This window comes from Callithrix jacchus, chromosome 1, assembly GCF_049354715.1.
Source record: "Callithrix jacchus isolate 240 chromosome 1, calJac240_pri, whole genome shotgun sequence".
NCBI lineage: Eukaryota > Metazoa > Chordata > Mammalia > Primates > Cebidae > Callithrix > Callithrix jacchus.
The window spans coordinates 25,719,569-25,740,278 of NC_133502.1; the positions used below are offsets into that span (position 1 = coordinate 25,719,569).

Consider the following 20,710-nt stretch of genomic DNA (forward strand, 5'->3'; position numbering starts at 1 on the left):
CTAATTAACACCTAGTAACCTGCTTTGGGGCAGTTTTGGTAAACACTGAATTAAAAAGGGCAATGCCGCTGGAAACTGCACCTAAGCCATCCTGCAGCGGTGGAACTTCGCAATCAGGGCCCGGGTGCCACCTGCAGCCTGTCCTGGGAACGCGCCACAGATCGCAAGCCGTCCACCCACGTGCAGATACACGCTGTTGCATGGGCGTGTCTAGAGAAGCCTGCTTCAAAACCAGTCTGCAGGATGTTCTGATTTGCATCGGATGAATGACTGTCCCTTAAGGCGGGGCGCCTAGGTACAGGCGGGGCGCCTAGGTACAGGTGGGGCGCCACTGGGCCCAAGCAGCAAGTCGTGGGGAAACGTGAAACAAGCAAAAACTGTCCCCAGGGAAACGAGATAAAACACAAAACCGAATTTAAGAAGTCATCTGCTGCTCCGCTTCAAACTGGAAGTCTAAAAAAGGCATTTCCTGACGCTGGTGAGTGACTCAGTGTCACCGTGACTCACCGCGCCCGGCTGCCCGCTAGGCGGGAGGGGGAGGCAGATGCTGCGGGCGGCGCTGGGGGCCGGGCCCGCGCGCTGCTATTTCGGGCGAGTCTGCGGCGGGCAGGGCCCGCGGTCCACGCGCACTCAGGAAGTACAAATAGGGCGTGCATCAGAGGAAGCGCTCCCCACGCAGAGGCTGTGGGAAAGTGATTCAGAGCTGCTAGAATCCCCCTCTCCCGCGCCCTTCGCAGCGCAGCGAGGGAGGGAGGTGGGGACGGAGCGCGCAGGGGCCTCCTGCAGGTGCGCGGGGCAGGCGGGCAGGCAGCGCGTGCGCCCAGGGGGCCCGGGTGGCCCTGTGACGGCCTCCCGCGCACACGCAGCGGGCCAGGGCGCACCCAGAAGCCCGTTATGCAAAGACAAGGCTTCTCCCAGCCTAAAGCAAACTCATCCACGCAACGTCGCTAGCGAGTTCTGTTTCCCTGTTTCTGGGAATCTGTGACTGGCAACACAAATGTCCACGTGACCACTGCCCTGAACTGCACGGAGAAAAGGGCCGAGGACCCCGGAAGGAGCTGGTATGACCGCCTGCGAGTTCACAGGGTGCCACGTGCTCCGCTGGAGAGACCCCAGCCTCACCAGAGCTCCTCTCTCCAGAAGCCCCTCCCTCTCCATCCCTCCCGAGGCCAGGGCCGTGTGTCCACCCATGTGAAGGTGTAAGGACAGAGGGAGAGGTTCCCACATGAACCTACTGGCGAAAAGTCTTGCAGTAAAAATCATTTCGAAACATTCTGTGCAAAGCTGGCTGTGCTGGGTGACCGGGTGACTGATGCTGAGGCTTTCGGGGAACAGTGGGTTGCCCTTCTGCATCCTTTCAGAGCCGGAGGGGCCTTGCCATGAGCAGAAGCTGAAAGGTCATTTAAGCGGCACCCTGAACAGTGACTGTTTTCAGAAAGTTACCGAACGGGCTTGTGAAATCTTTTTCTCTTGATGTCTTTAAAAGATATTTTCACTTCTCCCAGGTGATTCAGGCATGGTTTGGAAGTGGGAGAAGGGGCCTTGAGATGTTGAAGTTCACTGCAAAGTCCACCCTTAAGGACTCTAATTATTCACTATTTTCTCTGTGTGTACCTTGTCTATCCAAATGATCGTGAGCCTGGGAGGCAGAGGAGAGGTTTCATTACCTTGTCCCCTCCCAGGGGGTCCGGAGAAAGCTGTGTGAAATGAGGTGATGATTAATAAACTTTAGATGACTGATGACCTCTATGTGTGTGAAAATGTCTGCTATCAAATCAATGAGGAGATACAGTCGAGTCACACAGATATAACTCAAATGATCAGGAGGACAAGGATAAGATGCTTCTTAGAACACGGCTAGAAAATATCTCTTACATCTGGAATAAAAGAGGTTGAAGAAGATAGAATTATGAAAAGAATGATCTTAACAAAACCTCAGATACTTAAACTTTATTCTAGGGGACACCTTTTAATGTTGCAGAGAGACCATCTTAGGTCCAATAAAACTAAATGCTATGTTTGCCTCATGGGATTTAAATAGAGGGAATTTCTCATTCAGTTAGAAATGAATTTGACCACAAAATCAGAATGATTTAGACAAACGTGTAAAAGAAAATGCAGAAAGAGAGAGGAAAACAATCCACCCTGGCATAGTCTCCCGAGGCAGGGGCTGTGCTGTGACATCACATCCCTGGGCCTCACTCTGCCTGGATGAGGGCGGAGCCACCATGTGCACCTTGTCTGGCATATTTCTCATTCAATCTTGAAGGCAACGTTCTGAAGTGGCCAGCCATTATTTCATTTGTAATAAACCCTCAACCCCACCTCATCTATTGAATAACTACTTTTTTAGTTCCCTTAACCTGGCAAATCACAGGTTTCTTCCACAGTGGGTTTTTTTTTTTTTTTTGTCTGTTTGTTTGCACCACACTTCTTAAAGGCCCAGCATTATTGATTTCCATTTATCCTGTACCTAACCCAGTACTTGGGAAATAATAAGCATGCAGAATATGAATTATGAAGAGACGGATGGGCGGGTGGATGGATGGATGGATGGGTGGGTGGATGGATGGATGGATGGGTGGGTGGATGGATGGATGGATAACCAGATGGATAAATAGATGAATGGTTGGATGGATGGATGGATGGATGGATGGATGGATGGATGGATGGATGGGCAGGTGGATGGATAAATAACAAGATGGATAAATAGATGGATGGATGGATGGGTGGGTGGATGGATGGATGGATGAGTGGATGCAAGGAACAGATGGAAAGAAGCAGAGAATGAGTGAAAGGACGGATGAGTGATACAGCAAAACAGGTTTTCTCTTTTTCTGGAAATCCTCTCAGTCTGTGATTCTGATTTGGAATAATTACAAGGAAACATTACCTGACTTGTGCAGATCTCTGAGAGGTTTTATACCTCACCCAAGGTCACAAGCTTGTAAGTGGCAGGGTGAGAATCTGAACTCAGATTTGTCTAGTTTGATGATGACAACAAACAGGATGGGTGCACTGAACCTTAGGGTTTAAGGATTCCGGTGTGAAAGTGCTGGTACCCAAAATGAGTACAACCCAGGGCGTGTGATTTAAAGTCCAGTTAGCTAGAATGAAAAGGTGCATGGAAAGAGTCAGCATCTGGTTATTAAAATAGAAAAGCCCGTGAGTGACAGTTTGTTGGTAGATTTTGGCATATTCAAGCTTTAGAAAAGAGAGTGAAAGATTTCTTAAATGACCAAAGTAGAACAGGTTGATTCTCTTCCATTTATCATCATCCTTAAAACCATCAAAACAAGTATTCTGCGTGCTTCTAAGTTGCTGTGGCGGCTGGTGCCAGTCCCAGATGAAGTTGAGCCACTCCAGCCTGTCCCTCCTGCTGAGTGCATGCAGCAGCCATTTGAGGACTCTGTCAGCGAACAGTAGCAGACATACTGGGGAAGAAAACCAGGTTTAGATGTACCATGAAAGCAGGGGAATTTTACCATGTTTTTTCTCCAGTTTTCCTGCCGTTTAGCCCAGGTATGGCTGCAGCCACAGAAATTCTGTGCAGAGTAAATAAAGACCCGATTTTAGAAACAAGGGATCAACAAGAGGAGCGTTAGGAATGGAAAGCACTGGGAGATCAGGAGGAGAGTGGTTTGAGGGACAGAGACCCCGCACAATTGTTTGTGAGCTCCTGGACTCATCTTTGATCTGCGCATGCATAGGACTGACTCTGAACAGCCACCAAACTGAAAACCGCCCACACTGCCCACACCCAGGCAGTCCACTGTGGGGGCACCCATGCAGGACAGGTCTGAATAGTACCACAGAAACAACCTACAGAACGTGAATTAGAACTTGCAGCCTGGAACCCGACCCAGTCACTGGCCTGCAAAAACCCCCAAACACCAACATCTTCCACAGGAGAAAGACATACATCTACAGACTCACAAACCTCAAGAATCCAATCCACACACAGACATGTCATAATTAAATGTCTGAAAATTAAACAGAATGAGGAATCCTAAAAGTAGCCAGAGACAGCCCATGGCTTAGAGGGCAACAGTGATTTGCATGACTCAGGGTTTCTTATCAGAAACTAAATAGAGGCCAGAAAGAAAGAAAGTAAACAATAGATTTAAATTGTTGAAGGAGAAGAACTACTAGAATTCTATGTCCAGTGGAAAAAATCCCCGGTACAGGTGACATAAACACATTTTTTCAAGTGAAGAAAAACTGAAAGAATACATATTACTCTAAAAGAATTGTTAAGGGAAGTTTTTTGGACATAAGAAAAATGATATAAAAAGATACTTTGAAATATCAAGAATAAAAGATGTGAAATATAAAAGGGAAACAGCTAGGCAAATAGGAAAGACTTTTCTTCTCTTGAGCTTTCAAAATATACCAATGCAGGAAACAACACAAGTAAGCTAAAATAGCAAACTAGAAAACGTGTAAATAACAAAACAAGGCAGGAAAAGGGAAAATCAGCAGTAGGTACAGAAAACCAATAATAGAAAGCCAGGCTTGCACCGAATCACTTTAAACAGAAGCTCAGTCTAAATACATTAATTAAAAGGCAAAGATTGCCAGAGTAGATTTGAAAACATGACCCAACTATACCTTGTCAGCAAGAACCTCGCTTCAAATATAATCATATGCATAGGGCACAGAGAAAAATGTAGAGGAGATTTATAGAGCAAACAGCCATCAAAAGAAAGAGGGAGTCACCATATTAATATTAGACAAAGTAGATTTTGGAACAAAAATAATTCTCGAATATAAAAAGGCAGATAGTGTAATGATAAAGTAGTTGACCCACCAGGAAGACAGGACAATACTGTGTGCACACCCGATAATGGAACTTAAAAATAGAAAAACAAACTGTTCCAACTGAAAGAAGAAATTTAAGAACCTATAACCAACACTGGAAACCTCAACATTCACCTCTCAGCAAATGACAGAACTACAAACGGAAAATTACAGGGATATAAAAGAACTGAATGATACCATCAACCAAGTGGATCATAAATTCTATAAATCATACATTCATAGAACAACCTATCGATCACTAATAGACTACATATTCTTTTCAATTGTACATAGAACATTCACCAAGAAAGAATAAAGGAAACCTTAACGAATGCACAATTATTGAAAGTATATGTAGTATGTACTGTGATCATCATGAAATTAAACCAGATACTGAAAAGAGAAATATAACAGAAAATCTACAAACATTTGGAAACTAAGCAACGTACTTCCAAATAAACCATGGCTCAAAGGAAGTATCAAGGAAGTTAAAACTTACTTTGAATTGAATGTAAATGAAAATACAACATAAAATTCATGGGATGCAGGTAGATCAGTGCCTAGAGGGAAACAAATATATAGTATCAAATGCTTACATTTCAAAAGAAAAAAGTCTCAAATCGATCATGTAAGCTTACACCTGAAGGAACTAGAAAAGAAGAGCAAAATAAACACAAAATAAGAACATGAGAGGAAATAATAAAGATAAGAAAAATAATTGATGAAACTGAAAGCGGAAAAACAAAAGAAAAAAATCAGTAAATCCAAAAGCGGTTTCTTTGAAAAGATCAATAATATTGACGAACTTCTAATGAAGTGGACACAGGAAAAGCTGGAAGATGAAAACGTTCAGTACCAGAAAAGAAGAAATGAATGCGCTACAGGCTTCACAGAGGTAAGGGAATAGCAGGAACAGCTCTACACACACAAATCGACAACTTAGTATGAACCAATCCTTGAAAGAAAAAGTTACCTAACCCATCCAAGATGAAATAAATATCCTGAATAGTCCTGTAACTATCTGTAAATTAAATTTATAGTTGAAAACCTACTAAGAAAGGAAATTTGCAGGCCCAGATGGTTTTATTGACAAATTCCAATAAACATCTAAAAAGTGATAATAATAACAATTCTATGTAATGTCTTCCAGAACAGAAGAGATGGGAACATTTCCCAGCTCATTTTTTTTTTTTTTTTTTTTGCAAATGGCATTATTTGATAGAAAAGCCAAAGATAATATAAGAAAATAAAGTTAAAAGCAATTTTCTTCACTGACACAGACACAAGAAACCTTGGTAAAGTACGAGCAAATCAAATGCTCAATATGTAAAAAGAATAATATACCATGACTGCGTGGGCTTTATCCCAGAACTAGAAAGCGGGGCTGATCTTTGATGATCAATCACTTTCATCCACCGTGTTAACAATCTGAAGAAGAAAGCCCATATGATCACATTGGTCGGTGCAGAAAAGGCATTTGACAGCATTTGATATCCACTCATACTTACAGGAATAAAAGCCCCTGTTGTTGTTTTTTTACCCCTATACTTAACATCATACTTAATGATAAAAGACTAAATGTTTTTTTCTTAAGATCAAGAGCAAGGGAAGAATGCCCATATTTACCGCTCCTGACACTGTAGTAAAAATTCTGGAAGATACAAAAATGCAAGAAAAAGAAAAACTGTGTGTGTGTGTGTGTGTGTGTGTGTGTGTGTGTGTGTGTGAAATAAGAAAAGGAAGAAACACACAGAGGAAAACACAGGAGTAAATATCCATGACCTTGCGTCTGGCAATGGATTCTTGGACATAACACTAAAGGCATGAGCAACCGATGGAAACAGGTAAGTTGCACTTCAGCAAAATTAAAAGTTTTGTTCACTCAAGTACATTATTAAGAAAGTAAAAAGACAATATTCATAATAGGAAAATATATTTGCAATTATATATCTGATAAGGGTCTATTATTCAGAATATATGAAGAGTGCTTATAACTAAATGACAAAAAGACCGGTCAGGCACAGTGGTGCATGACGGTAGTCCCAGTACTTTGGGAGGCCCAAGCAGGACAGTCACTTAAGGGCAAGAGTTTGTTGTCACCCCTGGCAACATAATGAGACCCCATCTCCACACACACACACACACAAAAATAGAGAAATTAGCTGAGTTTGGTGGCGTATGCCTGCAGTCCTAGCTACTCAGGAGGTTGAGGTGGGAGGATCACCTGAACCTGGGAGGTGGGGGCTGCCGTGAGCCATGATTGTGCCACTGGACTCCAGCCTGGATGAAAGAGTGAGACCCTGCCTCAAAAATAAATAAATAGCAAAAAGATAAGCAACCTAATTTAAAATGGAAAAGAAATTGAGTAGACCTTTCAAATATCTACCCAATATATAAATAGCCAAGAAGCACATGCAAAAGATGCACAGCAACATGGAAGCACAAATCAAAACCATGACCCCTTTATACCCACTAGGATGGTTACAATCCAAAACTGGACAAGCCTAAGTGTGGGCAAGGACTTGTAACCAGAATGTGCAAGTAAGTTTCAGAATGCAGCAGTATGAAAACGATCAGTCCAGTTGAAATCTGAGCAAAGCAGCCAGGTGTGGTGGCTCACACCTATAATCCCAGCACTTAGGGAGGCTGAGTTGGGCAGATCACTTGAGTCTAGAAGTTTGAGGCTAGCCTAGACAACATGTGAAACCCAGTCTCTAAAAAATACAAAAAAATTAGCTGTGTGCATTGGCACACACCTGTAGTCCCAGCTACTCAGGAGGCTGATGTGGGAGGATCACTTGAGCCCAGGAGGTGGAGGTTACAGTGAGCTGAGGTTGTGCCACTGCACTACAGCCTGGGCAACAGAGTAAGACCCTACCTAAAACAAAACAAAACAAAAAAACCCAAAACTGAGGATTGAGCGAAGGCTTAACAGATATTTCAAAATAAAAAGGATATACAGACAGGCAAAAAATGTTCAACATCTTTCACCAATAGAGAAATGAATCATAGGGCCGGGCACGGTGGCTCAAGCCTGTAATGCCAGCACTTTGGGTGGCCGAGGAGGGTGGATCACGAGATCGAGACCATCCTGGTCAACATGGTGAAACCCCGTCTCTACTAAAAATACAAAAAATTAGCTGGGCATGGTGGCGCGTGCCTGTAATCCCAGCTACTCGGCAGGCTGAGGCAGGAGAATTGCCTGAACCCAGGAGGCGGAAGTTGCGGTGAGCTGAGATCGCGCCATTGCACTCCAGCCTGGGTAACAAGAGCGAAACTCTGTCTCAAAAAAAAAAAAAAAAGAGAGAAATGAATCATAGTTAATGCCACTATATACTTGTGAGGAGACCACACACCAAAAAAGAAATGCTGGCAATGCCAAATGCTGGAGGGGATGTGAAGTCACCGAGCCCGCATTGGTTGCTGTTGGAAAGGCAGCAAGGCGCAGCCATGCTGGAAGAAGGTGTGGGGGCTCCTTAGAATATTAAACACACCCTCCCGATGACAGAGCTGTCTTAATAGTACTGCGCGTTTACACAAAAGTAATGAAGACTTCCATTCACATGCAAACCTGAATGTGAATGTTTATTTCTATTTATAAACACCAAAACCCAGAAACAACCCAAATATCCTTCAACAGGTGAACAGATAAATGTGGTATGTCTACAAAATGCTATCTGACTCAGCAATCAAAAGGAATAAACTATTGTGACACATAATGACTTGGAGGAATGTCAAATACATTATTCTGAGTGAAAGAAGACAGTTTCAAAAGTCTATTATTCCAGTCTTGAACAGACAATCTATGATGGGGGAGACCTCCCACGGATAACGGCCAGGTTAGGGTGCATGAGAGTGTTACACATAGTAGGGGGTTGAAGGAGGATTTAGGTGATGAAACCATTCTGTGTGCTGATTTGGTTGTGGCTACATGAACCTATTTATATATTCAACATTCACAGAACTGTACATCAAAATAAGTCAGTTTTAGTGTAAGTTAATTTAAAAACACAAAAGCTGCTTTCAGAATAATACATATTAGATTCACGGGATTTGAATGCTGGGATCCACAGGGTCATATCTTCTTTGTACTTTCCTAGGGATACTGAATTGTATATAACAAACATGATAAAGGAACTTGATACAATTTATGTATGTATATATATTTTGTATACAAAATTTTGTTTTGGATACAAGTTTGTATATGTTATATACTATATATATATACACATACACATAAATAGATACAAATTTTGTATACAAAATATATATACATATACAAAATGCTCTAAAGTGGCTTTTAATACCTCTCAGTAACTTCGGTAGAAACGAAGCCTAATGATTTTAATTTCCTTCTCTACTGTTCTATATACTAAGGAGAGTAAAAGAACTCTTTTCACTGGTTTTGTCAAAGGCGGGAAAAGGTGACGAACTGGCTCCCTGCTGCGTGGGCTGCCTGGAGCACCGTGCTGTGCGTTCATCTGCGGTCCTTTGTCTTCACGACAGCTCTGGTGGGTGACTCAACTGAACATCACCATATTGAGAGCTTTTCCCCGAGTATTCAGTAACACCGATTCTCCAGGGACCGTATTCTGATCCAGTTCAAACTGAAGCTTAAGTCATCAGGGAAAAGAAATCTGCCACCTATTTTTTTTTCTACATCAAGAAATACTTGGAATCCAGCCCTCTGCTCCACAACTAAAATCTCAGTTCCAAGTCCCCAGTGGATTCACCATTAATGGCTACGTATGTGTGCTATTCATCTCTCCTTATCTTCTGTATAACCCATGCCTGGGAAGTGGTATTTGTACAATGAATGAATGGATGGATGGAGAGATGGATGGCAGCTGTCTGGGGGGACAGATGGAAGAATGCAAGGGAGGGAATGAGGAGGTGGCGAAAGAGGAAGAGACAGAGAACACCAATACGTTTTTTCCTTGTTGTCATCACTGTAATTCACCCCCAGTCTGTGACTCTCATTTGGAAGAAGTGCAAAATAAAAATGATCTAAAGGATGCGAAGCTTTCACATTTATTAGCAGCTTGTGCAGTAAGTTTCTTTCAATGCTTCTGTGGTGACACTAGCAACAAATTAATAAAAGCTTAATTTTTAAACAAATAGTTTTATTACAAATTTGAATTCTTAAGAAATACACATTTAAAGAAATTACATAAAAGGCCTTAGTAGTCTTAAAAATGTTTTTGGAGACTTTTAGTGAAATGTCATTTCAGGCCTAGTGGTCCGAATCTGCCCTCCTGCGGTCCGTCCGATGCCCTGCTGAGGTCTGTGAACACAGCTCATGAGAAACCACGGAAACGGCCTGAATGTGCTACATGTAAAAATACTGATACCGTGATTCAGCAGAGCTGTTTCTCAGGCCAGGATGCAGAAGGAGGAATACCAATGAAATGACGGCCTTTAAGGTTGTCGCTTTTGAAGTCAAGTCATTCAGTTTGTGATTAGTGTTTAAAACCCTGAAAATATTTAATACAGAATAAAAACAAGAAGCTCAAATACATGTTTCACTATAATAGACACCATATTCCCGAACCTGGGTGTGCTTTTGGCAACACATCATTTTTGGTTTAGAACTGAACAGTGGAAACGGATGTTTCACATTCAATATCCTAGTCTTTAAAACCAGTTAAGAGACAGCACAGTCTTTCAAAGGAAGAGAACTACGTGAGCTTTATTTTAACAGTGGAAGTCAAACTAAGCCTTCATCTGCCTAATTGTTGACATCTATATAAATTACTAATATATATATATATATTTAATTTTTGACTATTTTTGGACCATCTTTATTCCACAGGAAAGTTGTGATTTCTGCAAAAGCAGCTGCATAGTACCACACATAGCAGAAAGACAGAAATTTATATTTGGGGGTTGGAAAACATGGCTACTGAGTCTGTAATTCCATTTGGAGATTCAAAAAACCATTTTTACATTGCTATTATTTGTACAGACCAAGGGACCTCAATTTTGAAACAGCTAGACAGTGATATAAACAAACATTTATCTCTGGGGGTAGAAAATTCATTATAATACAAGAATGAAAATGGGCAAACAGTATGGAAGGCACCCACACCTCCTAGCACCCTTTGGTTTTCTGATGGAGTTCTCACTTCACACATCAGTGCACTGGATTGCAGAACAGACTGCTATTTTATTTCATCAAAAGTGCCACTTGATATGCCACTATGGAAAGCTTATCGCTGTCTTTTTCTCCTTCAGCAAGAGCTCAGTGAAGCAGAGTGTGTTAGTTATGCAAATTCCTATAAGGCACTTTACGGTTTTCATATTGGACAGTGAGGTACACAGGATATATTTCTAGGATTTGTTGCTGTTAACAAGAAGAAGAAGTAGCACCATGTTGTGACATTAGCTGAGTCAGGCTTCATTATGTTCTTCTCATACAGACTTGGCAGCGGCTGACGTGGGTGCGTAGCTCCCCTGCCTTCAAGGTGGACGGCGTAGGCTTCCTAAAATACAACACAGAGACAGAGCACTGGCCATCAGCTCACAGCGCATCAGAAACACAGCATGCCTGCCCTGCTCGGAAATCTCAAAGGGATCGGCCCAGCCCCTGGCATCAGGCCCCAACCTGGTACCGCCCAGTGACTGCTGTCCACCTTATCGTGAGCAGAGACGTGCTGGGCGCAGTGCAGACGTGACCTCATGCACACAGAGCACTGCGCGGTACCAGCTGCACACCCAGGCCCTGACACCTGCCCGGTGCACACTTCAGCCCTGCAGTGTACAGCTGAAGCCCTGCCACGTCCGTCTGACTCCGAAGCCTTGGGCATCCCCTCTGTGCTTCCCTGCCCCCTCCTCCTACAATCCCACTTTTTGTCTTTTCTCCTCCGCTAGATCATAAACATCTCCAGGGTAAGAAGAAGATACTATTCTCTGCAACACTTTGCACACATAGCAAGTGTTCATTAAATATTTGTGGAATAATGTGATGAGTGATAAACCCAGGGTAATTCCCTAGACTTCGAAATACTTTTATAACTTTTGAAGGATTTCTATGCAGATGGTCTGCTTTGAGGCCAAAAAGAGGTAAAGGCATTTAATGTCCCACGTTTTTCTCAAGCTTAGAAACTCTACATTATTTCGATTATTGAAGAGGTAGAATCTGAACCAAAATTGGCACTGAGAAAATTCTATTAAAATTAAAATAGTCATGCCTGAGAGTGCCTCGTCCTAAGATTGGGGCTGCTTACTTCAGCAACGTTGGTGTAAATTCTAGTGCCCTCAAATTTATTATTTAAATTAATGGGATCTTGCCTCATTTTCTTTGAGAAAACATTTTAGTTTATTGTGTCAGGCTGCTGGTTCAAAAAAAAAAAAAATCCCATCATTACGTGTCAACCCTAGAAGAGGACGTGCCAGCGGCTGGGACATGAACAAAGTGTGCCCATTCTGGTAGTGAATGGCCAGGCTCTACCTGCAGCATTCATGTCAAGTTTCCAGCTCCCTGAAAGCCGCTACTGAACCACCAGTTAGGCACATGGCACTTTCTGGATGAGTAACAACAGGGGTGAGCGTGTTATTCTGCCTCTTATGATCTAAGCTGGAATGAGACAGGATCACAGCAGAGCTCCACATAATTCTCTCCAACAAGGTGAAGACGGAAAGGCTTATCTCCAGGGGTGAGAAGCGCTTGTTTTGGAAATGAACAGTAAGCAACTGTGCCAGCTCCGTCAGCCTCCCGCGTCGGCCCCGGCCGGAGCTGCAGCTGGTGCTCGGGACAGAGGGTTCATTATGCGCTCCTGGCCTTCAGGGGCCGGCCCGGCTCCCAGTCAACTCCAGCAAGGTTAGCAGCCACTTGGGACAGTCTTTAAAGGTGAGATTTTGGTAATGGAAAAGAAAGGAAGAGTCTTCCCTCTCCATTTCAGCTGAATTTGTGCTGAAATTAATTTTTATTTGCAAAGGTCTAAAAAAATAACTTGTGAATCACTCAGAACTTACACAAAGTGCACATTACATTCAGGGTTATAAATGGGAAGAAAATGAGGGCTGCTCCCTTCTTCTTCCCAGGATTATTCAAGACATTGTATTTTAAACATGCTCTGTTGGGAGATTTCAGTTGCTTTAATTACATTTTAGTACGTTCGCCTAGAAAAAAAACGGAAAATGACCTTTGTCTTTCACAGTTCTTCAGTAAATGAAAAAATTAAACCTATGACGCAGGGTGTGCCTTTGAAAATCGTCCTGGTCATCTGCCCATGTCGAGCAGCATCAAATATTCATTACTAACCACCTATGAGACTTTGCATTGGAAGCTGTTATGGATCACAGATGATTAAAAAAATAGAGCCACAAAGGGTCCCCAACACCCTGCAAACGAGCAGCACTCCCACTTACCTGAACATCTCGCTTCTCTCTATGGTGGCGAGCCAAAAGCTGTAAGCATTTGCGTAGTAATTACAGGTCCCACGGCCGTGACACTCGATGAATGGCGCGCTTCTAAACTCCTCCAGGCAGGAGCCGGGGGATGCCAGGGCTTGGCCAGAGCCTTCTGCACCAGCGCTGGTGTGCTGCGAAACAGATGCAAGCAATGAGTCAGAGGTTCCCTCCCCAAACACCCGGAGAGAGATCGATGCTTCCCAGGAAGGCGCCAGGGTGTTCCCTCTGGAAAGCCACATACTGCAGCCTCGTGTGATCACCACAGGACACACTGTGCCCAAATGCTCGCGCTGGCCAGCGAGTCTGTCCCTGCATGGCTGGGGCCCCATAGTGCTCAAGAAGGGAACCAGGGATCATCCAACAGCTGCTCCCCAAATAGGTGACCAGCCCAGCTTTATTAGAGTTTAAATGTGCTCGCTGTGTATTAGTTTTGAAACACTCCAACCCATTCTAACGTGGAGCACAAGGCGATAGCCAAAATGTGCAAATAATGCTGTAACCAACTGACGTGGAATCCAACTTCAAAATGCATTCTGCTGTATTAGATGCTGTTTATCTTATAATAAGGTAAATAATCATCATCAATATTTTTCTTTAAAAAGAGGAAAACAAGAGAAAGAGAAAAATAGCTATTATTGTAACTTCATCAAATTGCATTTTGGTCTAGCAGGTTTAAGGAGGACCTACCTGGACTCAGAAACCAAGACCTTAGAATGAATGACATCCAACCATGACCGAGACATTACAATGGATCCCGTGACTACTGTTTCAGATATGAGAAAGGGGAACTCAAGAATTCTGGAGACACAAGGGACCTCTGGGGACAAGGCAAGTCCAGTGATTCCCAGATGAGGACATTCTGGGATCTGACCAGCTTCAAGGTGGAGCAGAGGCAAGGTCTCCAGACCTCCAGACCGGAGCCACCGTCCTGAGAGCTCAGAGGAGGTGCTGGAAGACACTGTTCTCTAGAAGCTCATTATTGTTGTTTGCTCCTGATTTAGAGAAATTACAGGCAATCACTGTTTCAGATCTGTGCGGACCTGGACAAGGGTTGGTGGTAGCAATGGTTTTCTTGTGGCTCCTCAGTGCTACTGTTGGCTTCCTCTGACAGAGATTCCACTCAGTATTTCTCATGATTACGGAGTGACAAACCCAATCTCCCTTTTAGTGAAAATGGCATGCTTATATCAGTTAGTGTCCTGATTTCTCTATACGGCATTTTCAACCTTTTCGGCTCTCTAAAGTAGTCACAATGCAGCACTTGGAGTCACTGGAACAGCCTGTTAGCCTGGCGGTGCTGCAGCAGGAAGAGTCTACCTGCAGCACAATCAAGCCCACAAATCACACAATCAAACTTGTATCCATGCACAAACAGGTAAAACACTGCTTTCCTGCCAACTTTTTCTACACTTGGAAAAAATGTGTAGAAAAGCAGAAGAAAAGTCCAGTAGAAGGGAAATCGCCATGATGCCCCACTGTGATGGTGGGCGCCTCGCACAGCAGAGACCCTCCACACGGCTGAGGCACAGGGCAGGCTCTGCACCATCCCTGGGCGACCCTGTATCTGCACTCAGTGTCCTCACTCAAACATTTAAAAAATGGTTTTCCTTCCAATTTTTTCTACAACTGGAATAATTTACAGAAGAAAATAGCTATGAAGCCCTGTTCCCTGTCAATCAGATAATAAATAACATTCATCTGTGGGTCAAATGTACAACTTACCCATGCCTGACAGTGTGAAGATGGAACTAGGGCTTCCAATGAGAATGCAGACGTGTGTGTAGGGTGTTTACTGGGAACTGGCAAATTCCAAGAGGACCGTGATCTTCCAATGAGAATGCAGATGTGTGTGTAGGGTGTTTACCGGGAATTGGCAAATTCCAAGAGGACCGTGATCTTCCAATGAGAATGCAGACGTGTGTGTAGGGTGTTTACTGGGAACTGTCAAATTCCAAGAGGACCGTGATCTTCCAATGAGATTGCAGATGTGTGTGTAGGGTGTTTACTGGGAATTGGCAAATTCCAGGAGGACCCTGATCTTATAACCTCAGGACTTGTATATATTTAATCAATACTGTCAACTGAGGTGACAGAATAAAATAAGCTACAATGAGCATTATCAGACAGGGGCCTTGTTTTCTGTTTTAGTTGACTTTTGTAGGGAAGGGAAGCCCTGGGGATAGGAGAGCAGTCCTTGCCCCGTGAGAAGGGTCTCGGGTGGCACCAGCCCAAGAGGGCCACAGCCAGTCCTTGGGTGTTCGCGCCCTAAGTCAAGCTTCTGCTTTCAAGCTCGTGCATGTTGTAGTAGAATGTGTACTCCCCATATGCAGGGTCTCTTCCTCCTTTCTATGAAGCAGGCCTCCACTCCATGTAGAGAAGCTGCTCATATAGAGAACCGGTCAGGTAGAGAAGCTCCTCATAGAGAGAAGCTGGTCATAGAGAGAAACTGGTCATATGCAGAAGCTGGTCATATAGAGAACTAGTAATATAGAGAAGCTGCTCATAGAGAGAAGCTGGTCATATAGAGAAGCTCCTCACAGAGAGAAGGTGGTCATATAGAGAAACTAGTCATATGCAGAAGCTGGTCATATAGAGAAACTGGTCATATGCAGAAGCTGCTCATATAGAGAAGCTGCTCATAGAGAGAAGCTGGTCAGGTAGAGAAACATATGCAGAAGCTGGCCATTTAGAGAAACTAGTCTTATGGAGAAGCTGGTCATATAGAGAAGCTGCTCAAATGGAGAAGCTGCTGATATAGAGAAGCTGGTCGTATGGAGAAGCTGGTTGCAATATGAAGCTGTTCATATTGCCAGAGCTGGAACAGAGCCGCAGAGCACCTGAGCAGAGCACCCACAGGGAAGCAGAGGCCTGGGCCTGCATGTCCAGGAAGATGCTCATTCCAGCTACCTTGGCTGTGAGCAGAGGAGGGTTCTGGCTGGTGCCAGAGACCCCTACTGTCGCCAGGCAGAGCAGGCCAGGCTTCTGGACATGCTTTGGAAGGGGACGGTCAGAGGAGGAAGGAAGGGCTTCAGCAGCAAGATGCAGAGAACTCCCAGGTGTGGAGGCACCAGACAGAGGCAACTATGGGGCACGAGTGGGGCTCTTTCAGAGAAATACGGCATCTCCCCAGACACTTACCATCACAAATGAGTAGCCGATCCACAGCGAGGACCACCCACTGGGGCACGGAGGGATCTGAATGGTCTGACTGTGCACAGCCATCACCATGGCGGGTGCCTCACACACAGCACACCTGGAAGTGGAGCAGAGACACTCAGCACAGCTGGGGCACAGGGCAGAGGCCGCCCTCCATGCACGGCAGTTGGTCCCGCACCCAACGTCCTCACTTGGTCTTTCCGGTCCAATTACACATGAAGTCGAAAACACTGTGCCCATTGCTTAGACTCTGCGGTTTAGCACCTCCCCGCTGGTTTTATAAGCCCGTCTCAGGATTAAAACATTCAATTCAAAATAGGGCAGGACTCAGGACTACAGTCCCGGCTACTCGGGAGGCTGAGGCCAGGAGTTTGAGGCTGCAGGGAGCTATGCTCAGCCTGCCTGTGTGACACTGCTCTCCAGCCTGACCAACATAGCGAGACCTGCTTCTAAAAAATTGTTTAAAAAATAGATCCAACATGCATTATTTAACCATCTGTCTTGTAGAAGGGAAAAATAAGAAGGCCAAGCTCTAACAGTGGCTCCCTGCAAGGCCTGGGGTTCCAGGCGACTTTTCTTCTTTGTGCATTTGAGTCTTTCCCAATCTTTTCCACAATGAGTATGTATTTCCACAAGCACAATGAATGCTTCAGAAAAAAAGCTGGTGCAATCCAAGAGCTACTCCTTCTGGAATGCAACAGTTTGAAGCCACGAATAATCTTTAGTATAAGAAATGCACTTAGTGAGATGAGTTAAGACAAACAATCTACTCTTTAATGGACTTGAGGCTGAACGTCCACATGGGCCTCTTGCAGGAAACTTATTTTCGGGTCTGCCCCCTTGGCTCAGAGGTTCAAGGTCCGAGGCCGTCAGTATCCACCGCAGCTGAAGTGACCCCCAGAAGACCCACCCAAGGACAGGATGCCTCCCAAGCCAGGCTGGCTCAGCTCAGCCTTGGGACTGTACCAGAAATGAATTAAAACAGCACAGTGTTCTGACTAAGACCCTCTCAATGATGGGAACCCTTGATGGTGGGATAATGCTTTGTTTAAAAAAATAATTAAACACCAACAGTGAATAATTATATTCAAGTCACAAAATGAACAGAGTGTTAACAATGCTGATAAATGACTATCAATGGTGTTAATAATTACACCTAGTTACACTGGGACATTTGCATGAAAGTGGATCAGAAGGGGGAGTAGGACTGAATGAGTCATTTATTTGATTTCCCATGGACTTGTGTGTGTGTGGTGTGTGCCATTTTCTATTTTATTCACCCAAATGCAGACAAATTAAAAGGTTCAGTTAAACAACAGTCACTGAAATTGGCCTTATACATCTGCCGCCATCTGTTTGCTAGACAGGAGAACTAGAAAAACAGCCTGGCGGGAAGAGCTTTGTCTTTTTCAGACTGTCTCTGGGCTGATGGCTTCAAGGGGCTATAGAGAGGGCGGTCCTGCCCCACTGCGGGCGTAAAGAGCTGTATGGTTCTTGAAAATTCAAATGGCCAAACTCTCCATAATGCATATGAAGAAACTAAGGCGGGTGGGCTGTGCCTAAGACAGAACTAAAACGCGGCTCTCCTTGCTCTCAAGCCAGCGTCTTTTCGTCAGAGCAATTAGCCATCAGTAATTACCTCGTGAGTCTTCTTTGCAGAAAGCGAGAACATATTTAGAATATTGTGTCCTACTATCAGGATGGAAGCAGTAAAATCGCCACCTTCTCTGCTCGAAATGAAGGATTTTATATCATGTGCTATTTCTAAATAATAAGCTTTAGGGTCTCTCGAAAGGGAAATCCTGAGAAGGAACCTGTAAGTTCTGAGAAGTGGGAAACCACTAGGTTAAGTAACCATGGAAACCTGTCTGCTCAGAGACATGGAGAATGGGGCAGCCGCTCTACAGGAGGGAGGTAGAGGCAGAACTTATGCAAGGGCAGCGGCTTCAAGGATGCGCCTGGGAAGGTCTCTTTAGCTGAGCTTCCATGTGTCAACTAACAAAGATGTAAAGATCTGGAAATGTACAGTTCTGGGACATTTCAGGACTTTCTGGTCCAATTACGTATTAAGTGGAAAACGCTGTGCCTATTGCTTAGACTCTGAGGTGTAGCACCTCTCCAGTGGTTTTATAAGCCTGTCTCAGGATTAAAACATTCAGAAATCTTAGGCTCTTGTTGGTGCCCACAGACCAGGGGTATGTTACTGAAAGCAATCGCAGAGAATGCATCACAGAGAAATGCTGGTCTCAGACACACAGCTTCACTGAGACCTGTTTCTGGAACACCAACGCCTGCCAGAGCTCCTGTGTCTTCAAATGAATCAAGGTCAAAAGTCAACAATGTTGAGGAGGGAAATAGGAGAAATATAAATGAATGGTCATTTTCTACCTGTTGTGTAATGGAAGCTAAAAAAAGAAACCCACAAAAGTTGTCACTTTTCCTTCTAGTTATCAGGCAGGGTTCCAAACAAGAAAAGTCTCTAGACAGTCACTACTTGGCAGCCACTGGCACAGAAGAAGTATTACCTGCGTTCTGAAAAGTGTCATTCTGGAGGTGTAATAATGATATTCTCCATTTTAAGACCTATAAGTTTTCTTATAGCTCAAAAAAAATCAAAGAAAACTGTCGGTAGAGATTTTCATGTACGGGGATCAAAGAGCTAAGATTTTCCCACATAGGAGGCGCCTTCCAGCCCTTCTGATCCATGGTCCCACGTGACACAGCTCTCTCACTAAACTGTGATCTGCCGGGACCTGCCTGGCACACAACCCTGGTCGTGGTCCAAACAGGGCATGTTCCTCAAGTGATAGAAGTTGGGTGAGAGGCACAGCATTCGCTTCCCTTTTATCTTGAAAAGTGCTTGGCTAGGGCACTTCTTAGCTGATACTGCCACATCTTTCTTCATATTCAAAGACTGCTGGTTTCTTTGAAGGGAATATAAAAAAAACTTTTTATCCTTTTTTATCGTTTATTATCTTGATATGTAAAATGTAAAATTACAGAATAGATTCTTAGTCTATTTGTTCACCGGCCCCTTAACCATTATTTTGAGTATTTCTAAGCAATAAACTTTTTTTTCTTTTGAGACAGAGTTTTGCTCTTGTCGCCCAGGCGGGAGCGCGGAGGTTCTAGAGATGGATGCTCGTGATGGTTAAACAATGACGGGAATGTACTTCACGCCACTGGACTATACACTTTAAAATGATTACAGTGGCAAATTTCATGTTATGTGTATTTTACCAAAATTAAAAATAATTTTTTAAAAAATCATAGGGGCAGGGATGATTCCAAAAACATTGTCTTCAAAGGCTCCTTGGGGAAGTTACTATTTTTTAAAAAGGAAAGATTGAGAAACACTGTTCTAACACTTGCTGAAGAATCAAGTGACATCACTTTGCTCATAGGAAGAAAGGTACTCACTGCAGTGAGTCAGGTGCAAGCTCGGCATTACCTCGCCATGGTTTTGCAGTATAATTTTAAAACAGGATAACTGACTTCTTTTCTTTTTGAGACAGGGTCTCACTCTGTTGCCCAGGCGGGAGTGCAGTGGCATGATCTCGGCTCACTTCAGCCTCAACATCCCAAGCTTAAGTGATCCTCCCACCTCAGCCTCCCTTGTAAATGGGACTATAGGCTCGCATCACCACATCCAGCTAATTTTTGTATTTTTTGTAGAGGTGAAGTCTTGTCATGTTGCCCAGGCTTGTCTTGAACTTCTGGGCTCAAGCAATCCTCCCGCCTCAGCCTCCCAAAGTGCTGGGATTACAGACATGAGCCACTGTGCCCAGCCAACTGACTTTTATGTCAAACAATTTTTATGGCTGACTTCTATGACAAAACTTGGATATCACAAATAATAAACTAAATGGAAATGGACTGAATGTTGTGGAGAAAAATGGAAAAAATATGCTTGCCCGGACCAGAGACTTTCCTTCTTCAATTATGCATTTGTCCCTATACATGCTCGACTCACCTACTAATAAATGGTCTTATGTTGTCCCCTGTGATGGGTGCCATTGACATGGGCATGGGCTCGGGAGTGGACAGCCAGTACGAGTAGTCGTTCCGTGATGCGAAGTTGCACACGTTGTTGATATTGCAGAACAGGAAGGGCATGGTGCTGAACTTGCGCAGGCAGCTGCCGGCCGTGCCTGGACGAGGGAGGAGACCAGGTCAGGTGTCTTCCTTGTAATTCACAATCTATCGCTATGTAAAGTGCATTTCAGCCGGACAACAAGCGAAAGCATACATCCACATGATCACTGACATGGAAATGTATAAAGAATTATCTAGGACATTTTTTATTAAAGGAAGCAAAACCAGTTAACCAGCACAAAGAAAC

The 20,710-nt window shown here is 43.9% G+C and overlaps 1 protein-coding gene across 1 annotated transcript in view; it reads right to left on the reverse strand.

Annotated features, from left to right (window-relative positions):
* Positions 1-9,906: 9,906 nt before the first annotated feature.
* COL4A1 (collagen type IV alpha 1 chain) overlaps positions 9,907-20,710 on the reverse strand; it is a 151,186-nt gene continuing 140,382 nt past the window's right edge. The window contains exons 49-52 of the mRNA XM_017970460.4: positions 20,342-20,519; positions 16,351-16,465; positions 13,171-13,343; positions 9,907-11,282 (exon numbers count right to left, since the gene is read on the reverse strand). Of these exons, the coding sequence (XP_017825949.2) occupies positions 11,201-11,282; positions 13,171-13,343; positions 16,351-16,465; positions 20,342-20,519 (548 nt within the window). The 3' untranslated portion in view covers positions 9,907-11,200. The remainder of the gene's footprint in view (positions 11,283-13,170; positions 13,344-16,350; positions 16,466-20,341; positions 20,520-20,710) is intronic.